Genomic DNA, 18,815 nt, shown 5'->3' with positions numbered 1-18,815 from the left:
CTCTCCTGAACGCTCTTCTCAACTAGGCTGACTTTTGGGCTTCCGTGTTTGTCTCTGTATTGTCCGATTTTAGCAAGAATCCTGCTAAGTCAGTTTAAGCAGAATCCCCCATCTTCAATATCTGATCAAGTTCCTCATCCTCCACCAACCCCCAGCTGATGTCTGACCACCTTGGCCTCCTTCAGCAAGAACTCTGTTATGTTAGTTTAGCCAGAATCTCCCCTTATCCCTGATGTTTGCTCTCAGTAATTTTCCATCCACTGATCCCCATCCTGCTTCTTGGCTATAAATTCTCATTTTTCTTTGTTGTATTTATAGTTAAGCCCAATTTCTCTCAACTATTACAAAACTCCATTGTAGTAGCCCCCCTTGAATAAAGTCTGCCTTACTGCCTTTAACAAGTGTCATGAACAATTTTCCTTTAATACCACATACCAAACGTGGATACTGGACATTCTTAATTTCTCTCTTTTCCTTAACTTTCACATCCAAATGGACCACTAAATTATGTTGTTTCAATCTTTAAACCTCTTTTCTCTATCTTTACTTCAATAGCCTTGGTTTGGGTCCTTACCACTGACTGCTTAGGATATTGTTAAATCTCTTAATTGTGGGTCTCTAGTCTTGTGGCCCTCGAACGTATTCTTCAAAATGCCAACACTGTGAGCTTACCAAAATACAGTAGTCCCCTCTCCCTGTGGTTTTACTTTCCCCAGTTTCAGTTATCTGTGGTCAACTGGGGTTCAAAAATAATAAATGGAAAATTCCAGAAATAAACAATTCATAAGTTTTTAATTACATACTACTCTGAGTAGCGTGATGAAATCTTGCGCCACTCAACCCAGTCCCACCTGGAATGTGTACCATCCCTTTGTCCAGTGTATCCACACTGTATACTCTGCCCGCCAGTCAGTCACTTAGTAGCTGTCTTGGCTACTGGATTGACTGTTGCAGTATCACAGTGCTTGTGTTCAAATAACTCTTAGTTTACTTAGTAAGGTCCCCAAAGTGTGAGAGTAGTGATGCCGGTAATTTGACTATGCCCAAGAAGCCATAAAGTGCTTCCTTTAAGAGAAATGGTGAAAGTTCTCAACTTGCTAAGAAAAAAAAAAAAAATCGTATGCTGGGGTTGCTAAGACCCATAATAACTTTTATTACAGTATATTGTTATAATTGTTCTGTTCCATTATTAGTTACTGTTGTTAATCTCTTACTGTGCCTAATTTATAAATTAAACTTTATCACAGGTATGTATAGGAAAGAACACATATAGAGTTCAGTAATATCCGGTTTCAGGCATCTGATGGGGGTCTTGGAATGAATCTCCTATGGGTAAGAGGGGACTACTGTATCTTGAAATCTGTTAGCCAGAACACAATAGTTCTTGAAGAGTTCAATTAACTAGGGTTTCCTTTAATTGTTTGGTGTTATGTAAACAATGCCTTTTGTTTGCATCTGAGAAATAGCTTCTTAACTTTTCTTAATCTACTATAACAATGTTTACTCTGAAGGTTACTGAATACAGTAGTAGTGTTCTCTCTCAGGGATATTGGTGATGTTATGTTTCAAGTATTTCAGAAGCAGGAACTTTCTGTACACCACTTTTGGAAATAGAGTTCTAGAGGCATTTAAATTTGAGTTCTCCTGAATTCCATGGTTCAGAATGAAAAACTTGGTAAACAAAAATCTCCTTATCTATCAAAGCTAGTTAGTCTCTAACCCCAAATGATACATACCTACTTTAAAGTAGCTACCTCAAATCCCTTTTAGTATAAAGAAGACTATTATTAAATTATCTCAAGTTAGAGGCAATTCTCCATTAAAAAAAGGGAAATGTACTCAGTTTCATATCTCTTTGTCATCAATGATATGTGAAGCCTAGGAAATTTAAGTTACTTAAAAAATTACTTCAAATGCTTCTAAGTCAAGGGTATAATCAACTCTCATTTTTCATATTTTATTAAAAATTCATTTCTTAGCAATCAGAAATCACAAATCACATTCAAGTTTTTTTCCTTTTTTTGCTGAGAAAGATTTGCCCTGAGCTAACATCCACTGCCAATCTTCCTCTTTTTGTATGTGAGCCACCACCATAGCATGGCCACTGACAGACAAGCGGTATAGGTCTGCGCCCAGGCCCCGAACCCAGGCCACTGAAGTGGAGTGCGCCGAACTTAATGACTAGGCCACCAGGGCTGGCCCTAATTTTAAGTTTTAAAAATCTTATTTTTGCTTTTAGTGACTCTACATTTTGTTACTTACTTGTTCTAAGGTATCCTCTAGCCCCATTTTTTTATTTAAAGCTTTATTAATTTCTTCTTCAGTTTCATTCAGGAGTTCCTTGAGTGGTACCTATAAAATACACAGGAATGTGGGTTACATGACACATGGAATTACAAAATTTCTATCATGCTTCATGATAGGAGGAACCACTTTTGGAGAAAAAAAGTGAAGCCATGATGTTTTTAATCTAAATTAATACACCATCAATAAGAAAATAAAACTAATATTGAATGTAATTTTTATAACTACAGTGTGTAACTTCCTTCTGGTTTTGAATACCTGCAAAATTCTAGATTTCCTTATCTATTCTGGAAATTCACTGCTATTATTTAAACATTTTATAAGTACACTTAGTTTAATGTAGTATCTTTCTCAAAAACAATTTATATGTAGATTGTATTTTTATGCTATGTTTTCCAGATGCATCATTTTTCTTTTAGTCCTTTTCAACTGTTTACTCTTAAAATTATCTGTTTGTATTTCTTCTTCTTCTTTTTGCTATTCATTTTAACTCTATTGTAGTAACAAAAGACATGAAACATGGCATATGTCCATCAACAGGGACTGGTTGAATAAGCCATACAATGGAGGACTCTGAGGCTACACAAGGAATGAGGAAGATCTTGACACACTACTGCAGAGAGATTGCTGGGGTGCGTTGTTCCATGAATAAAGCAAGGTGGGGGGCCAGAAGAGGCAAATGTTTATCAGTTTATTTAAATAAGGGCATAACTTAGGAACAGCCAGATGGAAGAGGTGCATAGGGCAAGAAATTTGGGAAGGGGTGCAGAGCTTCCATGCTCTCTGGGCATGCCGTTTTCCCTGTATCTCATGTGTTTACCAACCTGGAAGCTCTTAGCCGCTTGTATTTCTTATGTTTACCCTCTATTCTACTGATTTTATTTCAACACAGTACTTCATTGCTTTATACTATTTTTTTTAATGAGGTGAAACATACTTTAAAATGAGTTAAACTGAAATAATTAAGTTAAAATGAATTTAACTTAAAATTAACTGTTTTAAAGTGTACAATTCAGTGGTATTTAGCACATTCACAACGTTGTGTAATCATCACCTCTAGTTCCAAAACACTTTCATCACTCCAAAAGGAAACCCTGTATATTACTATGTTTTCAGTAGGTCTTTGGAAGTTATTGCTGAGTTTTAATTTTGGCTGCTCTTTTTTTGAAAGATGCAATGGCTTCTTTAATCTCTTTAAGAACTTCTTCCAAATACGACTTATAACAGTTGGGGTTGCACCTTCTTGATGATATTTCTAGTTTTATTGTTCTATTATTACGTAAAACTATTTCCAAATATCAAAGAAAAAATTTCCTTATTTTCTGAGCATATGTATTCTTTTTGCACTGGGTAATCTTTCCTATAGTGATTTGAATTAGGTAATTATTTCCTCGCACCAGTCATGTCAAACTATTTAAAATAGTTGTGAGCAAACTCTATCTGCCTGCCTGCCTGCCCATCCATCTACCTGCCTTCCCAGCTAGCTACTGTTAGAGAAACAATTCAGTAAAAGACTAACTGTTTACTGAATGCATTTTTTTAATATTGAAAATGAGTCTAACTTTATTTAATCAAAGTCTGTCCACTAATAAATTGCAATCTTTGGGAAAGTTGGGACCATATCGTTCTGGGTATTTTATCTCGAGCGCACAGCTGGTATGGGATATTGTATGTACTCAATAAATAATTTACTGAATGGATGAATCATTCTCAAGGGAAAAATGCACAGCTTTAGACTTAAATTGACATTCTTCCATTCAAAAACTCAGTATTTTGAAAACTGACATTTCTGGGGAGCCACTAAAACACTAAAATCTGTGAATAAGAAGTTGCAAAAGAGCAATTTAAAAATTTTCCTCCCCAAATTACATTCTTGACCATATCTAAAAATTAGTGTAGATTTCTCATCATTGACTGCTAGTGTTACTAAATGCCCCATTATATTTCACGCCTTCATGTGTGTCCTTGTGCCTGACTCTTTTCCACAGACCACCCCCACAAATACTTCACCTTTTGAGATTCTGTCCCAGGTTCACCATCTCTGTGGAGACTTTTCTCTCAGTTCTGGAAAGAATTGCTCTTGTAACCACACCTTGGAAAGTGTTCTAATAAAGCATGCACATAGCATTTATTTATTTATGTTTTTCTCCCCTGAGGGGACCGGTAGCAACTTGACAGCAAAGGTCAGGTCATTGTTGTCTTTATAATCCTGGTGTCTATTTTATATGTAATCAATTTTTTTACTGGATAGTCGAATAAAGTTAGGTAGAGAGGAATAAAAGGCTTTGTAATTTAAAGAATAAGGTACAATAGAGAGAAGATTTCTACTACCAAGAAGAAAGGAGATAAAAAGTTTCAGTGTTGTATTTCTATGTTTAGTCCTGAGTTACGGACATGCTACAATTTAAAACTCTTACTTACAAGTATATGAACCAGACATCCATCACACCATTTATAAACCTTCTGAAGTATTCGTGATTACTTACATAAACTTGAGCTCGGTATTTGACAAGGCAGTTGGCTCCAGCTTCAGGATTAAACTTAATTTCAAAGTCATAACCTTTGGAATTCTCAGCACCCTTAGGAATAAGTTTTAATTTTCTAGCCAATTTGTGATACTCTGCTAATTGTGTTTCAATCTGTAAGAAGAGAAGAGAAAAAGAAATGTTAAAAAAATTCAAACAGCCCCATTCCATATGATTTTCAATTAGCATTTCTGCAATTTTACACAAACATTATATTGTGTCTATGTTTTGGTAGTTTAGTAATTTAGTATTTTTTAGTAGTAAGGGTGGCAGTCTTAAAATACAAAGAATGAAAGATTTTACTCACTAAATTTGTAAGATAATTTTAAGACTATAATTAATTAGTAAGCAATATACTACTGTTCTTCCATTATCTGACAAATGGTTTAGAATAAGAGTCCATATTTAGGTATTAACTAAAACTCACTTTTTAAAGTGTCAGAGAAATTATGAAACAAACACCAACAAAACTTAGTTCTGTCAATGAACAAAACATTTCACTTACCTAAAATAAGTGAAATGTAATCATTTAAGTCTCAAAATGTTATTTGAACTGCTTTGATAAAAATATTTTAGCAACATATTCAACATTTCCTGGTCTCCTTCCTTCTTTCAAGGCTCTGTTCAAATTACAGCATCAGAAAGGCTTTCCATATGGCCCCCTCAATTTCTCTATCCTCTTACTTTATTTTTCTTCATTGCACTTATTACTCCCTGACATATATTATTTATTTGTTTAATCCACTACTTGAATGTAAAGGCCATGAAAGAAGCTGCATCCCCAGCACCTATAATAGTAGATATTCAATATTTGATTAAATAAAAGAACTTGCAGAGTTTAAGCAATGTATTTCCACCCTGCTTCCTCTATTTAATACACTTGGTTCCTCACTGCTGCTACTTATCCCTAACAAGGAATACTTTGAGTGAAAGAAGGCAGTGGCAAGAGCACCCATCAGAACTTGCTTAGATAATTTGCAATTTCCAAAAATTTATCAGTTCTCAAAAGCAGTACTACTTATATATTAAAGATTTTTTATTAGTGAATCAGGAAATCATTTCGACCACTATAATTTGTAATAAAGTAGCTCTCTAGGGACTATAAAGGTATGTAGGTCTATTTGTGGTTACACTAAAGTGTCTTGGGGTAGTTTCTTCTGTTCTTCTCTAGCATTTTATTTACCTAATGAAAACAGCTTTCACAAACCCACGCACTTTATCACACCAAACTGCAGGGAGAGCAAATATGTGGCACATTTTCCCTTCCCACAACCATTTTAGACAGTGAAAACATATCACACTCTTTCATGATGAGTGCAGATGTAGTCTCAATGTCTACCTCAAGATAGAGCTCCAGAAGGTTACCAGTCAGAGGTGGCGTGTGGAATAAAAATTAGTCCAGAAAAGATGATGAACGAAATGCTTCTGTTGAACTTTTGCATTCTGCTACCATTCTTTAATACTCTCTTACACAGTGCTCTAAGGCTTTCTCCTCACTGCCCATGGCCCTCCTCTGGCCCCTCATTAGCTACTGCTTACCTACTTCCCAGATAATCTTCTTCTTTCAGCTTGATCCTCCCAATCAAAAATAGCATTCATACAGCTAACTTCAGGTAAACTCAGAGTTTACCTAGTCTAGAGATTCATAATTTCCCCTTTCCCACACTGTGCTTGAGAGAGAAAATATAGTCATTAACATCTGTTGAAATAACTTATTTTGGATTCACGGATCTAGTCTAACCACACTTCATTTTATAAATAAGGAAACTGAGGCTATGAGAGGTTAGATGACATGTTGAGGTCACATTGGTGTGTGGAGGCAAGTCCAGGGCTGAAATAGGTTTACCAAATTCTAGGTTCAAAGTCTTTTGGGATCATCACCACAGGCTATTTCTTATAAGTGTATATTTTTCTCCTTAATACACAGGGAGAGAGATTACCTAGAGGATCAGGAGGATAAGGCAGTACAGATGTTAAGGCAAAGCAAAAATATGGTGAAACAGGGTCATAAAAGGGGGTAATGCTTACTGCTCATACTGAACTGTCTATTCCATTATAACAATTACATATTCAGGTGTGTAAAATACAGACTTTTAAAAATGCAAAAAAGTTAAAACTTGAATGATTAAGAAACTACTTGCACCATGCCTATAATGTATTTTATAATGTGACCAGGATGAAAAACCAGTATTGCCCTCTTAGGCAAACACAACTGCTTTGTTTGAACTACTGTTTTTATTTTAACTGTACTAAGGAAAGTACTGGCAATAATAGGACAAAAATACCCCATTACTTTTGGAGCAAAAGATAGAGAATAAATTTTTCTCAGTGAGGTTTAAATTTCAGAACTACACTTACCAATGAACAAACATTCTAACTGAAAATACTAGGGTGAAGAACTTCAAACCAAAATTTAATTTGGAAACTCTCCAGTCAGCTTGTCTCCATTAAAAAAAAAGCCTTTTGAATGACATACTTTCTTACCTTTTCTTAAAAAAAGAAAGTCTTAACTTACATAAATTTTCTTAGGAATGCAAATAATGTAATAGCAGAAAAGATAATTGTTGGAACTATTTGAAGGGAAAAATGTTCTTAGACAGCCTGTTAACTTATTACATTGTTTTAGAATACACGACGTCATGTCCACGATTATGCCGAAGCACTAAGAAAAAGTTCACGTCTAACGAGAGCGACACTGAAAAGTAAGAGTAATTAACGTATAGCTAAATAAGGCAGACACACAGAGCATTTATAAAGGACTGCCAACAAAAATAAGGATAAACTTTAATTATCTAGAAGTTCGTGTGGTCAATAAGCCCACTTTCTCAACAACGTTGGTTAAAAATGAAAATGAAGTCAAATAATTTGGTTCTGATGCAGTCACTAGTGACTGCTGTTACTGAATCTGACAGAAACTTTTTAATCCCTGACAGAAACTTTTTAATCCTTTACTGCACTTGACACTGCTTATTCCTTCTTGACTCTTTCCTCTCTTAGCTTCTATTCTCTTGATCTCTCTGGCTAGTCCTCAGGTTCCTTTTAGGCTTCTCTTCAAGGCCTCAACTCCAAGATGTTGGTGTTCTCAGAGTTCTATCTTCCCCCTATGCATTCTTCCCTGGTGAATTCACCTATACTTGTGCCTTGTAATATATCAATCACAATATATACTGATTTTTACCAACTCTATATTACAAACCCAGATATTTTATACTGAGGTCCAGCCCCACATAACAATAGTCTATTAGTTATTTTCACTTGGATGCCCCCTGGACACAGCAGATCCAGCATACTATCCCCACTTCTGACAGGCAACTTCTCCTTCTCTTCTATTCCTGTGTGCTACTACTGCTTCCCCCACGGCCCACACCAGACACTGACTGCTCCCCTCTTTTATCAAGCCTTATTCGCTCAGCCTCCTAAGTAGCCAGAACCCACTCATGTCTTTGAATCTCCACTAGCATTACCTAAATTCAGCTTGTAATTTCTACCACATCACTGCCACAGATCCTTAACTGACGGTTTTGCTCCCTTCCAACCCATTTTTCACATTACCAAATGTGAGATTTCTCTGAAATGTGATCATATCTGTTTAAAAATTTTAATGGCTTCTTGGAAGTTTCAGGATAAAGTCTAAACATCTAAACATGAAAATGATCTTCATCATCTGGTCTATGCTTATCTCTTGAGTCTTGTCTTTTGCCATGTGCCCCCATCCCTTGCTATTAAGCTCCAGCCATTTGAAAAGCTTATATTAGAGTGTACCATGCTATTTTCTCTCTGAGCTTTCCCATATATTTCTTTCTTTGCTGACTCCCCTACCCTTGCCATGTTAACTCTTCTCAATTCAGTTCAGGTGTTATCTCTTCAAGCAAGCCTTTCTAAAAACCACCTCATCCATCTCCCCACACCATGCACACTAAATCTGGTACCCTGTGCAAACATCTATTAGAGGTCTGATCTCACGGTAGAAAAATATCAACTAGATTGGAAGTTTCCTGAGGGGAGAGTCTATGCCTTTTTATCTTTATTTCCTCTATGCCCAGCATGGCAATGGGCACACAGCAGATGTTAAGTAAGTGTTTGAGTAGTGAATAGGTAAGTGAAGAGATGACACATATCCTCTTCTAGAATAAACGGCACAGGATTTATGAAAGTTATTTTCATGGCCTTAGAGATATTTTTGCTTATTTATGAGCTCACTGTTAGAAAACACAGGCCACCTAAAATCTGATTGAGAGAAATTGGGGTGTTACTTAATTGACATAAAGGGATGAGTTTGTTTCAGTAGAATGTCAATGTTAAAAAATTGTATCTCCTTAGCCAATTTATTCCACCCACTCAGCTTCTCCTAACTGGGACAGACCTCTACAAAGGTCAGCTCCGACGAGCTGCCGCTCTGGAAATAGTATGACATACCGCCTCTTTGCCTCTGGCATATTTTAGCTCCTCATTCCACAACTGTTGTTGTTCAGCCTCCAGGTCCTTGGTTAATTTATTAATGGTCTGCTGCAATTCATTTCTTTCATGATTTATTCTCTCAATGTCTGCAACTGAGTACTTCTGATTATCAACAATATTTTGTAGTCGAGTATTCTCCTGTTTCATTGTTTCACACTCTATTTCTGCATTGAAAAAAAACAAATTTGTTAAGTTCCTTCAATTCCTACAAAGAAATTGATGCCATTATTTAACAGGGTTGATAAAGATGTCTGAATTTCTAAGTTATGTACATGTGTATTTTTCTCTTCTTTTTTAAGATAATCCTGTTTAATTCCACCTTGTTGATAACATTCTTGAAAGATGATACAATTAAAAGTTTTATGTTACAACCTTATTTCTTTTTTGGCTTGCTATGGTTTTCAGAAAGTGCTACATGAAAAAAATATGGTCCCACACATATTGATTATGATTAAGAATTGTTACACTTTCAAGGGAAAGTCTGTGAATGTTCAGTTCAAATGCACTTAATACTCCTGCATGAGTCTCTGCAATAAGTCAGAAAACCCACAAGTTTTTCACAAACATAAAAATATTTAGGGGCTGGCCCTGTGGCCGAGTGGTTAAGTTCGTGCGCTCCGCTGCAGGCGGCCCAGTGTTTCGTTGGTTCAAATCCTGGGCGCAGACATGGCACCACTCATCAAACCACGCTGAGGCAGCGTCCCACATGCCACAACTAGAAGGACCCAGAACGAAGAATATACAACTATGTACTGGGGGGCTTTGGGGAGAAAAAGGAAAAAAATAAAATCTTAAAAAAAAAAAATTTATACTAAAACACATCAGTTTATTCTTATTTCATTGACATTTTCAGTGGTTTCATCAGATATTAAGCAACCATAATGGTTAGGTTCTTGCTTTGTCTATTTACCAAAATTTGTAATCAAGAATGACCAAGAGAAAATGGTACATACAAACAGCAAATGATCAGCCAAGGACCTGCAGACTGAAGAAAAGCTATCAAATTTAAAATATTTGGGGTTATATAGAATAGTGTTTTCCAACCTTTTGTGACTCATAGCTTAAAAGAATATGACAGTATTTTTAATGGCTGACCAAAGGGGCCAAGAGAATCATCCCAAAGGCTGAGAGGATCAAGATTTTGGTTTTGTCATAACCTATTCGTAGCACTGTAGTTGGGAAACTCCCACCTGAGCTCAAAATAAAAATAAATTAACTGTTGGTTTAAGTAAAATTTTATACATTTATTACAGGAATCTGCACAAAAAATTCACAATGTACAATATCTAGAGAGTTCAAACGTCTCATTCACTCTTGGCTATGAAGGGCTTCAAACAATCAAGAAAGTTAAAATACTCAGAATAAAAATATCTTAGTTTAACAGTTATCTAATTATTGTTATTAACAGTTATCTAATAATCAAACTAAATTGCTCTGGACTAGTAAATGATTGCTGAAGTATTTTCTCTCACCTACTCAATTTGCAATTACTGGAAAAAAATACAAGAAACATAGAGGAAGTATGAAAGCTCTCTTGATTAAATACCAGTAAGGAAGATATAGTATTAATATTATAAAGTATTGATTTAATTGCATTACAAACATTGCTATAATAGGAAATGAGTCTATGCTTCCTTGTCATCATGGAGACAAACATTAGGGGCCAAGTGTAAACTATTTAAAGAATTGGTTTAGAGCAAATCTAATATATGTAGTCAGAGTTATGTGGAAAAAAATAAACTGATTCAGCAAATACCCCAGATAATTATTATCCTTGACTTGACAGATAATCAATATTCTATAGACTAAAAGTCAGATCAAACATCCTAAGGAGTATCTATAGAACTCCTACGTAGGAAAGATACAGCTTTTAAAATCCTAAAAGAATAAAACCGAAGCAGGCAAAGATGTGGGAAAATAGTGTAGTAGGTCCACATAGTTTTTATTCTGTAAGCTGTGGTCCAATGGGCTATGTAATTTGTAGATACCTTCGTTTCCTCTCCTTTTGGCACCACCGAAGTATCAATCAATTCACGCGCCACAGTATTTTCAGAGTTTTATGATTAAGATTGATGTGTGTTTATGAAAATGTTAGGAACACTAGGATACAAACAACCTTTCTTTAATTGGACCTTTGCTTTCAAAGAATTGTAGTACGTGCATCTTTTCACCTTATTTTTAATCAGTATAAGCTGCTGAGGTAGTGACGGAGGATAAGACAATTATAGCAGACTGAGGTCAGCAGATATTTAAGAATCTGGCTTATTAATTACAAGGTGGAATAGAATATATATTTTATTCAGGCAGCAGATGTTCTTAGGTAAGCTCGGCCTCAAAAAGCCAGGTGCCTGAAAACATCTTAGAAGGTAGAGTAGGTTGAATAATGGCCACCCGAAGACGTGAAGTCCTAATTGCTGGAGTTTGTAAACGTTACCTTATTTGGAAAAGAGGTTTTGGCAGATGTGATTAAATTAAGTATTTTGAGATGAGATTACCCTGGATTATCTAGGTGGACTCTAAATGCCATCATAAATGTTCTCAAAAGACAGAGGCAGATGGGGCCAGCCTGGCAGTGCAGTAGGTAAGTGAGCACGTTCTGCTTCAGCAGCCTGGGGTTTGCTGGTTCGGATCCTGGGTGTGGACATGGCACCACTTGGCAAGCCATGCTGTGGCAGGCGTCCCACACATAAAGTAGAGGAAGATGGGCATGGAAGTTAGGTCAGGGCCAGTCTTCCTCAGCAAAAAGAGGAGGATTGGCAGATGTTAGCTCAGGGCTAATCTTAAAAAAACCAAAAAACAAAAAAAACCCCAAAAAGATAGAGACAGAGAGAAATTAAAGACAGAAGAGGAGAGAGAGACACAACAGAAGGCAATGTGGGGATGGAGGCAGAGATTGGACTGACATGGCCGTAATCTCAGGAATGCCATCAGACACCATAAGCTAGAAGAGGTAAAGAATGGATTCTCTCCCAGACTCTTCCAGTGAAGTGTGGCCCTGCTGGATTTCGAACTTCTAGCCTTTCAAACTGCGAATTTCTGTTGTTTTAAGCAACCAAGTTCGTGTTAATTTGTTACAGCAGCAGTCTCAGAAAGCTGATGCAGAAGGCACTGAAAATTTGGCAGCCTGCTATAGCCATTTGCCATTAAAGGAAAAAAGACATGGATGACAAAGCTGCTTCTATATGATAAATCCCACACAGCTCCCCATCCAACTCTGGGCCCAATCCAACTCTGAATGATCTCTTCCAGCATTAGTTGTACTTACCTACTCTAGAAATTTCTTCATCAAGACCACTCAATTTCTGGTCAAGAATGGCTGAATGAGACTCCAAATTGCTCATGTATGCCTGATATTTTTGAACATCTGCTTGTAAGGAAGCTTTCAGTTTTCTCAATGACTCTAGACGATTCTTTAAAAGAAAAGACCATTGAATTAGTTATTCTCATCAATAATCATTCCATACTTTACTTGAAAGTACAGCAATATTAGAGAAAGGTAAATTAGAGTTTTCCTTTGATTTTTAGAGGAAGTCAAAAGAACTACAAGGGGATTTTACTGTTATTACCTAATTCAGAAGATGTACTTTCTAAAAAGTCAATTCGGGATAGAAAAAAGTCAAGGGCTAGAATAAAAAAGCACAAACATTTAAAATCTGATATTTTACAGAACAGACTGGGAGCTTCAGTAATATAATACATAACATAAAATTAGATATCTGGATATTATCATTTAACTTTTAGAAAGCCCTTAAGATACAATATACTATATAAACCCACTCATTACCATTCCCTTTCCACTAATTACGAAACTCAGGGCCTCTTGTACATAGTGCTCCCTAGAGGTGTGTGACATCGGGACTTGTTCAAAAGATCTTTTTGGTCTTACGTAAACAGGTAAGACTCTTTCATCATATTCTGAACATGATTAGTCCAAGACTGATAGAGCACAAGGGACAACAAAGCTCCAGAGATACCAAACATGTTTTCACTGGGGGTTCTGTCCTGCGTAAAAAATTTTAACTTTTCAGAAGCTTATTTTGCTAACCTACTTTTTAAAAAAAAATTTGATAAAGAAACTGCTGGTATTCTCTAAGGAGACCCAAGAGTCCAAAAGAGCTAAGTAAGTGTGTAAGCCTACTGAAAATAAGCACATTTACTAACCGGTTCTTTCTCTCTTTCTTGTTCCAGTTTTGCAATCTGTTCATTCAATGCTTTGTTTTTTGCTGCTAACGATTCCAGCTTGGAAGCATCTACATTAAATAAATCCTCTGGAGACAAAACACACAAACTTCATAAGATCTCAGATCTGCCTAGAACATTCTTTCCCAGGTTTTCACCACTGCTCTCTCCCTCATTTCCTTCTGGTCTTTGCTCAAAACACTATTAATGAAGGATATCTTACCCTCTGGAAAATAGCAAATCTTTCCCTTCACTACACTCTCTACCTCATCCTGCTTTATTTTTCTCTGTAGCACTTATCACCATTTGACTAACAGTTCTTCATTTAATTATTGTCTCTAATAAAATATAAGCTCATAAGGGCAGAGATCTTTATCTCTTATTCATTACTGTATCCTCAGTGCCTAAATGGTGGCTAGAACACAGCAAGTATACAATAAATATTGTTTGAATGCAATTTATATGCTTAATTAATTATAAACAAATATCAAAGAACTCACTAGATGCTTTCTGTATTAGATCACTATGAATTTTCCTCTTTTAAAACAAAACCTCATTTACCTTGCTCCCTTTCTCATGTGGACAAGCTGAAATTATCCTGGTTACTCTTCAGGAAGGTACATCCCATGGGAACATGAGGGACTGCTTTCACCTTTTGTGCTACTGGCAAGGTGATATTGTCCTGTTTTGATTGATTCCATTGTCTTTGGAGGAACAGCTTTACACATCTTAAATTTATCTATTTTTATCTCTCACTCTGGCATTTTACATACAAGACTATTTCAATAAAAGGAACAACAATATAAAATAATATCTCTGGAACATTTAGAGTTGGCCAGCAAATAGTGAATGTCACTAGATTATAGCCGAGTAGAGAAATAAAGAATTTCTTTCTTTGGAAATATAATGGCCCGTTAACTTTCTACCAAAAATTTTGAAAGAGACCTTATGTCTTTTGACTAATTGGTGCTTTAATTTCTCAAATAGTAAAGCAAGGATATCACAGGGAAATTATCCCCTCAGAGGAGTAACATTCACTGATTATATCTGTGCTCCTGGTAATGTGTTTGATACTTTATACACACTGCCATCTAATCTTGCAAAACTTTATAAGACAGGTTAAGTAGTTTGTTAAGGTCACACAGCCAGTAAAGGGTCATACATCAGGTCTGACTTCAGCACCAGTATTCTTTCTGCTTAATTATTACTTCTCTCCACCAAAAAAACAATGAAGATAAAAATCAGTAGGCATCTAAATGCATTTAAAGGGGGTAGCTCATATAAACACTGGCATGGTAAGATAGCCTACAACTCCATGAACACAGTTAAATAAATGACCAAAAGTGAGCACACTAGGAATGGGAACACTTACTCAGCTTCGACTGCAACTCTGCATTCATCTCTTCAAAGCTGTCGGCACCAGTCATGAAACTCTCGTAGCATTTTATGGTGTAGTCCAAAAACAACTGATTGGGTTCAGAAGATTTAAAAAACAAAGCCATGATTCTCTATTTAGTTTCACTTTTCTAAGTGGAAATTTAAATTTGAATTAAAAAAATAAAAGGAATACTAAGTAGTTATATGAACTCCTATAAATAAAACACAAACCTAGGGTATATCGTTAATTATGCTGCACAGATTTATTCAGTACGATAGTTCTAATGTGAATAATGAGGATGAAAAGAACACAAATTTGGATAAAGGTGATTTTTAGTAAAAAGTAAAGAAACCATACCTTCAGAATTGTGAGAAGGTCGAATAAGGAAGCTTATTAACAAATATAATTCAACATAGAATGCACGAACAATCATTTTTAGAGATAATGTACCTTATGAAAAATTTAAATAAACTGTTGATCATCTAAGCCCAAGTAAACTGCAGGTCTAGTTGTGAAAACCGGAATCTAATTAATAAAGGCTGTAATTATATTGTAACTTCAGGCTAAAAAGTGGCATGGTTAGGAGAGATCTAAACAGTGGAATACTAGCATTCCTAATATTTATCCAAGAGAAAGTAACACTGTATTTTGCAGTTATGTGTTGTTTTGGTCACTGATGATGAACACTTTGTTAGGAGGTAAGGATGGCTGACCAGAATTTTCCATAGCCTAGATGAAATAAATATCCTTCAAGACAAACCAATTCCCTTTGTGCTGATTCTCTGCTTACTAAGCAACCTTCTCATTACTTGGTTGATATGGAAGGGGAATCCTTAATAGGCAGGATGAGTATTCCTGTAACTGGAAAGGTGTACCACTGATGGGAAATTCATACAGTTCATTCTACTTCAGATGAGTCTCCTATAAATTTGGAAAGAGTGAATCAGTTTCCTTAAGCTTGGTCAATTTTGATTTTGCAGTTTTAAAAAAAAATTAAGTTTCTGGACCCACAAAGCTAGAGAGAAGCTCAGAATATGGTGAAGTCGGATACTTTGATAAATTTCTTTAATTAGAAATGGCACTTTATAGTTTCCAAAGTGCTTCTCTATATATTGTCATCTGAAATAATTAAGCTAAAATAGCAAGATTAACTTTTACTGGTTTAAGCCTTTAGCATGAAAGTCAATAAATTTAATATTTAATAGGTGTTGTAATTGTGTTTGGGTGAAAACTAAGGTATAAATAAATCTAGTACAGCACACATATTGCAACGTGGGAGGAGAATTCTCTCAAAAGTAGGATCAAAGGCTTTCTAGATGCTTCTCCTGCAGGGATCATTGCTGAAGCAGGAAAGGGGCATGGCTATTCTTTGTAAGAAAAAAAAAGCAATGATACCACACCAATCAGTTGATATATCTTTGAACTATTTCCCAGGTAGTAATGAAAGATGAGACCAAAGTTATTTCTACTTTCTTTTTATGACAAATGCTCCAAAGAGTGAAGATTAGAATTAGAGCAGGAAATGGTTTTTCTTTTTAGGGACCTGGCATGGTGACTGGTCTTTTACATATGCTGGGGGACATTAATGTTTAATCTCAATATTATAAATGTATTCCTTGGAGTTAGTGTTTGCTCCATTTGGACATATAAATTTGTGTATTTTAGGAAATAGACTGGAGTTAGTTACACGGTTTAAGCTCCTATAAACTATGGTTTGGGAATCAATTTAGATTATCTGTTTACTTTTACCTCAATCACTTTTGGGAGTGGCAACTCTGATCTAAGTGGCAATATGCCTAACTAAAAAGGCCAAAACAAAACTAACAAACAAAAAACCAAAATGCAATATTCTAAGGCCTAATCTATTATACTTTGTATTGTCAAAGAATTATATTAAAAAATGTTGCCACTATTGATATCTTCATTCTAAAAAATGGGGGAGGAAAAGAAATGTTACATCTATATACATAACAACAACATATTACAATTTAATTCCAATTGCCTTGCATTTTTTACTTAGTTAACATTTTCAAATTTCTGTGCCTAGTTAATTAGGAAATTACAATGTAATTCCAAGAGTAAATATATTGATATATTTTAAAAATCAGTTTTGGAAGTTTTTCAGGAAGCAAAAAGACAAGCTCTACAGAAGAATATATTAATTTCAATAGTGACACATTTAGTTAATAATATCAAGATAACTCTCATGTTTATGGTTATGTAAAGTACCTTATTATGCATAATTCCATCTTCAGTTTCTTCTCCCCAAGGCTGTCCATCATCAAATATAGGGGAGCTTTCTTTCATGGCAGTGTGTAACTAATTAGTACACAAGCAACATATTAAGTTGATTAAGTTTATGAGAAAAACACATCGCTTTCATGTTTTGTCAAATTTGTTTTTAGTGTCATTTTTAGAAGCATTTACCTTATTGCATGACTGAAAGTCTCTTGAGAGGTTATTTTATTGAAACTTAAAATATAATCATTTGATTTTAGTAACTAAATCCTTTAGGACTAAAAAAGGATGGGCTCAGAGGGATCTGGGATAAGCAAGACCCTAGGCCACTTTGACTACTAACCAAAAAGCTAACCTGGAGCTCTTGGACCTCCTTTTCATGCTTCTGAGTAAAGGAGAAAGGGTAACTCGGGTGAAACTCCTATCAGTCAAACACTGTAATAAGGACCTATAATATGCAATGCTCTGTGCTAGGAGGCAGAGTGGGAGTGAGGGAAGAAATAACACTTTATTTATAAAACATTAACAAACTGAATTCAGGAGTAGAGTGAAGGAATAATAAACAATGAACAAATAAAGGCTATTAGGGAACAAATATATCATTTGAATAGGTTAAGAGAAAACAATAATCTCAAGAGATCCTGCAAAAGCATATGATAACCACCAATGATCATTTTTGATAAAAATTAGAAACAGGTGGATAAATTTCAACATAATAAATATTATCTTCTATCTGAATATATGCTAACTGAATGATAAAGCGAAAATATTTCACTGGAAAACAGTGGTAGTAACAGAAAACAATTGAAAACAGTAGTAATAAGGCAATTCAATAAGGGTAGTAAATACAAAAAAACTCCCTTAGTAATAACGTTAGAAATAAAATGAAAAAAACATAAAAAACAAAAAAAGGGAAAAAGCCTGTGCACTGTAGAAACAAAACACACAGAATCTCCTTAATAAAAATGTGTGGACGGATATGAAGAAAACTACAGTTTTACTGAGGGAAAAAAAGATACGAATTAAAGAGAGATTTATCACTTTTCCAAATGACAAGACTAAATATTGTCAAGATGGGAATCTCCCTGCAATATATCTATGAATTCAATGCCATAACAGTAAAAAAAAAAATTACAACAAGATCTCTTTTGGAATTTGAAAAAATAATTTAAAGAGTGAGAGAGAATAGCTAGAAAATTGTGAAAAGCAGTAAGAATCTTCCTTTACGAGATAAAACATATTAGAGAGCTACAAGAATTAGTATGGTCATAATGCATGGATAGGAAAAAAGAAGAGAGAAATAGGTTTAAGAATATATTGGTGACAATTCAAAACTGTGAAGAGGGTAAAGTCTCTGAAATGGTGAAATAGATCATTCCCGACTTTGCCCTGCTTCACAAGAAGAGCAATTAACAACTATTCATGGACAAAGTACCACAGTGAAACCCTAGAACATGGGATTGAGGCTGAAGCACCGCTCTGCACCACAGAGACGGAGAGGGACCACATTAGAAGGATAAGAGGAGTGGCTACACCCTGACCGCACTGCCCCTCCCCCAGGCCTGGCAGCGCTGAGCCAAGAGGGCTCCCTTGAGCCTCTGATTCCTCAAGAGGGAAAAGAGAGCCCAGTGTAGACATCCAGCTCCTCCAGCATTGTGGGTCCCTTCCTGGGAGTTATACTCTGGTCTCGCCTCTCTAGGATTTTGGAGGAATCTTTGAGGCTTGATCACTGG

General features: G+C 35.6%; 1 protein-coding gene across 1 annotated transcript in view; it reads right to left on the bottom strand.

Annotated features, from left to right (window-relative positions):
• The window catches only part of NDC80 (NDC80 kinetochore complex component), a 43,605-nt gene that overhangs the window by 11,112 nt on the left and 13,678 nt on the right, over positions 1–18,815 (bottom strand). The window contains exons 7-13 of the mRNA XM_008537391.2: positions 17,074–17,163; positions 14,839–14,932; positions 13,449–13,555; positions 12,553–12,697; positions 9,246–9,451; positions 4,791–4,943; positions 2,263–2,352 (exon numbers count right to left, since the gene is read on the bottom strand). Coding sequence (XP_008535613.1) covers positions 2,263–2,352; positions 4,791–4,943; positions 9,246–9,451; positions 12,553–12,697; positions 13,449–13,555; positions 14,839–14,932; positions 17,074–17,163 — 885 coding nt within the window. The remainder of the gene's footprint in view (positions 1–2,262; positions 2,353–4,790; positions 4,944–9,245; positions 9,452–12,552; positions 12,698–13,448; positions 13,556–14,838; positions 14,933–17,073; positions 17,164–18,815) is intronic.

The sequence above is a fragment of the Equus przewalskii genome, chromosome 7 (genome assembly GCF_037783145.1).
Source record: "Equus przewalskii isolate Varuska chromosome 7, EquPr2, whole genome shotgun sequence".
Lineage (NCBI taxonomy): Eukaryota > Metazoa > Chordata > Mammalia > Perissodactyla > Equidae > Equus > Equus przewalskii.
This window is presented reverse-complemented; position numbering and strand designations above follow the sequence as displayed.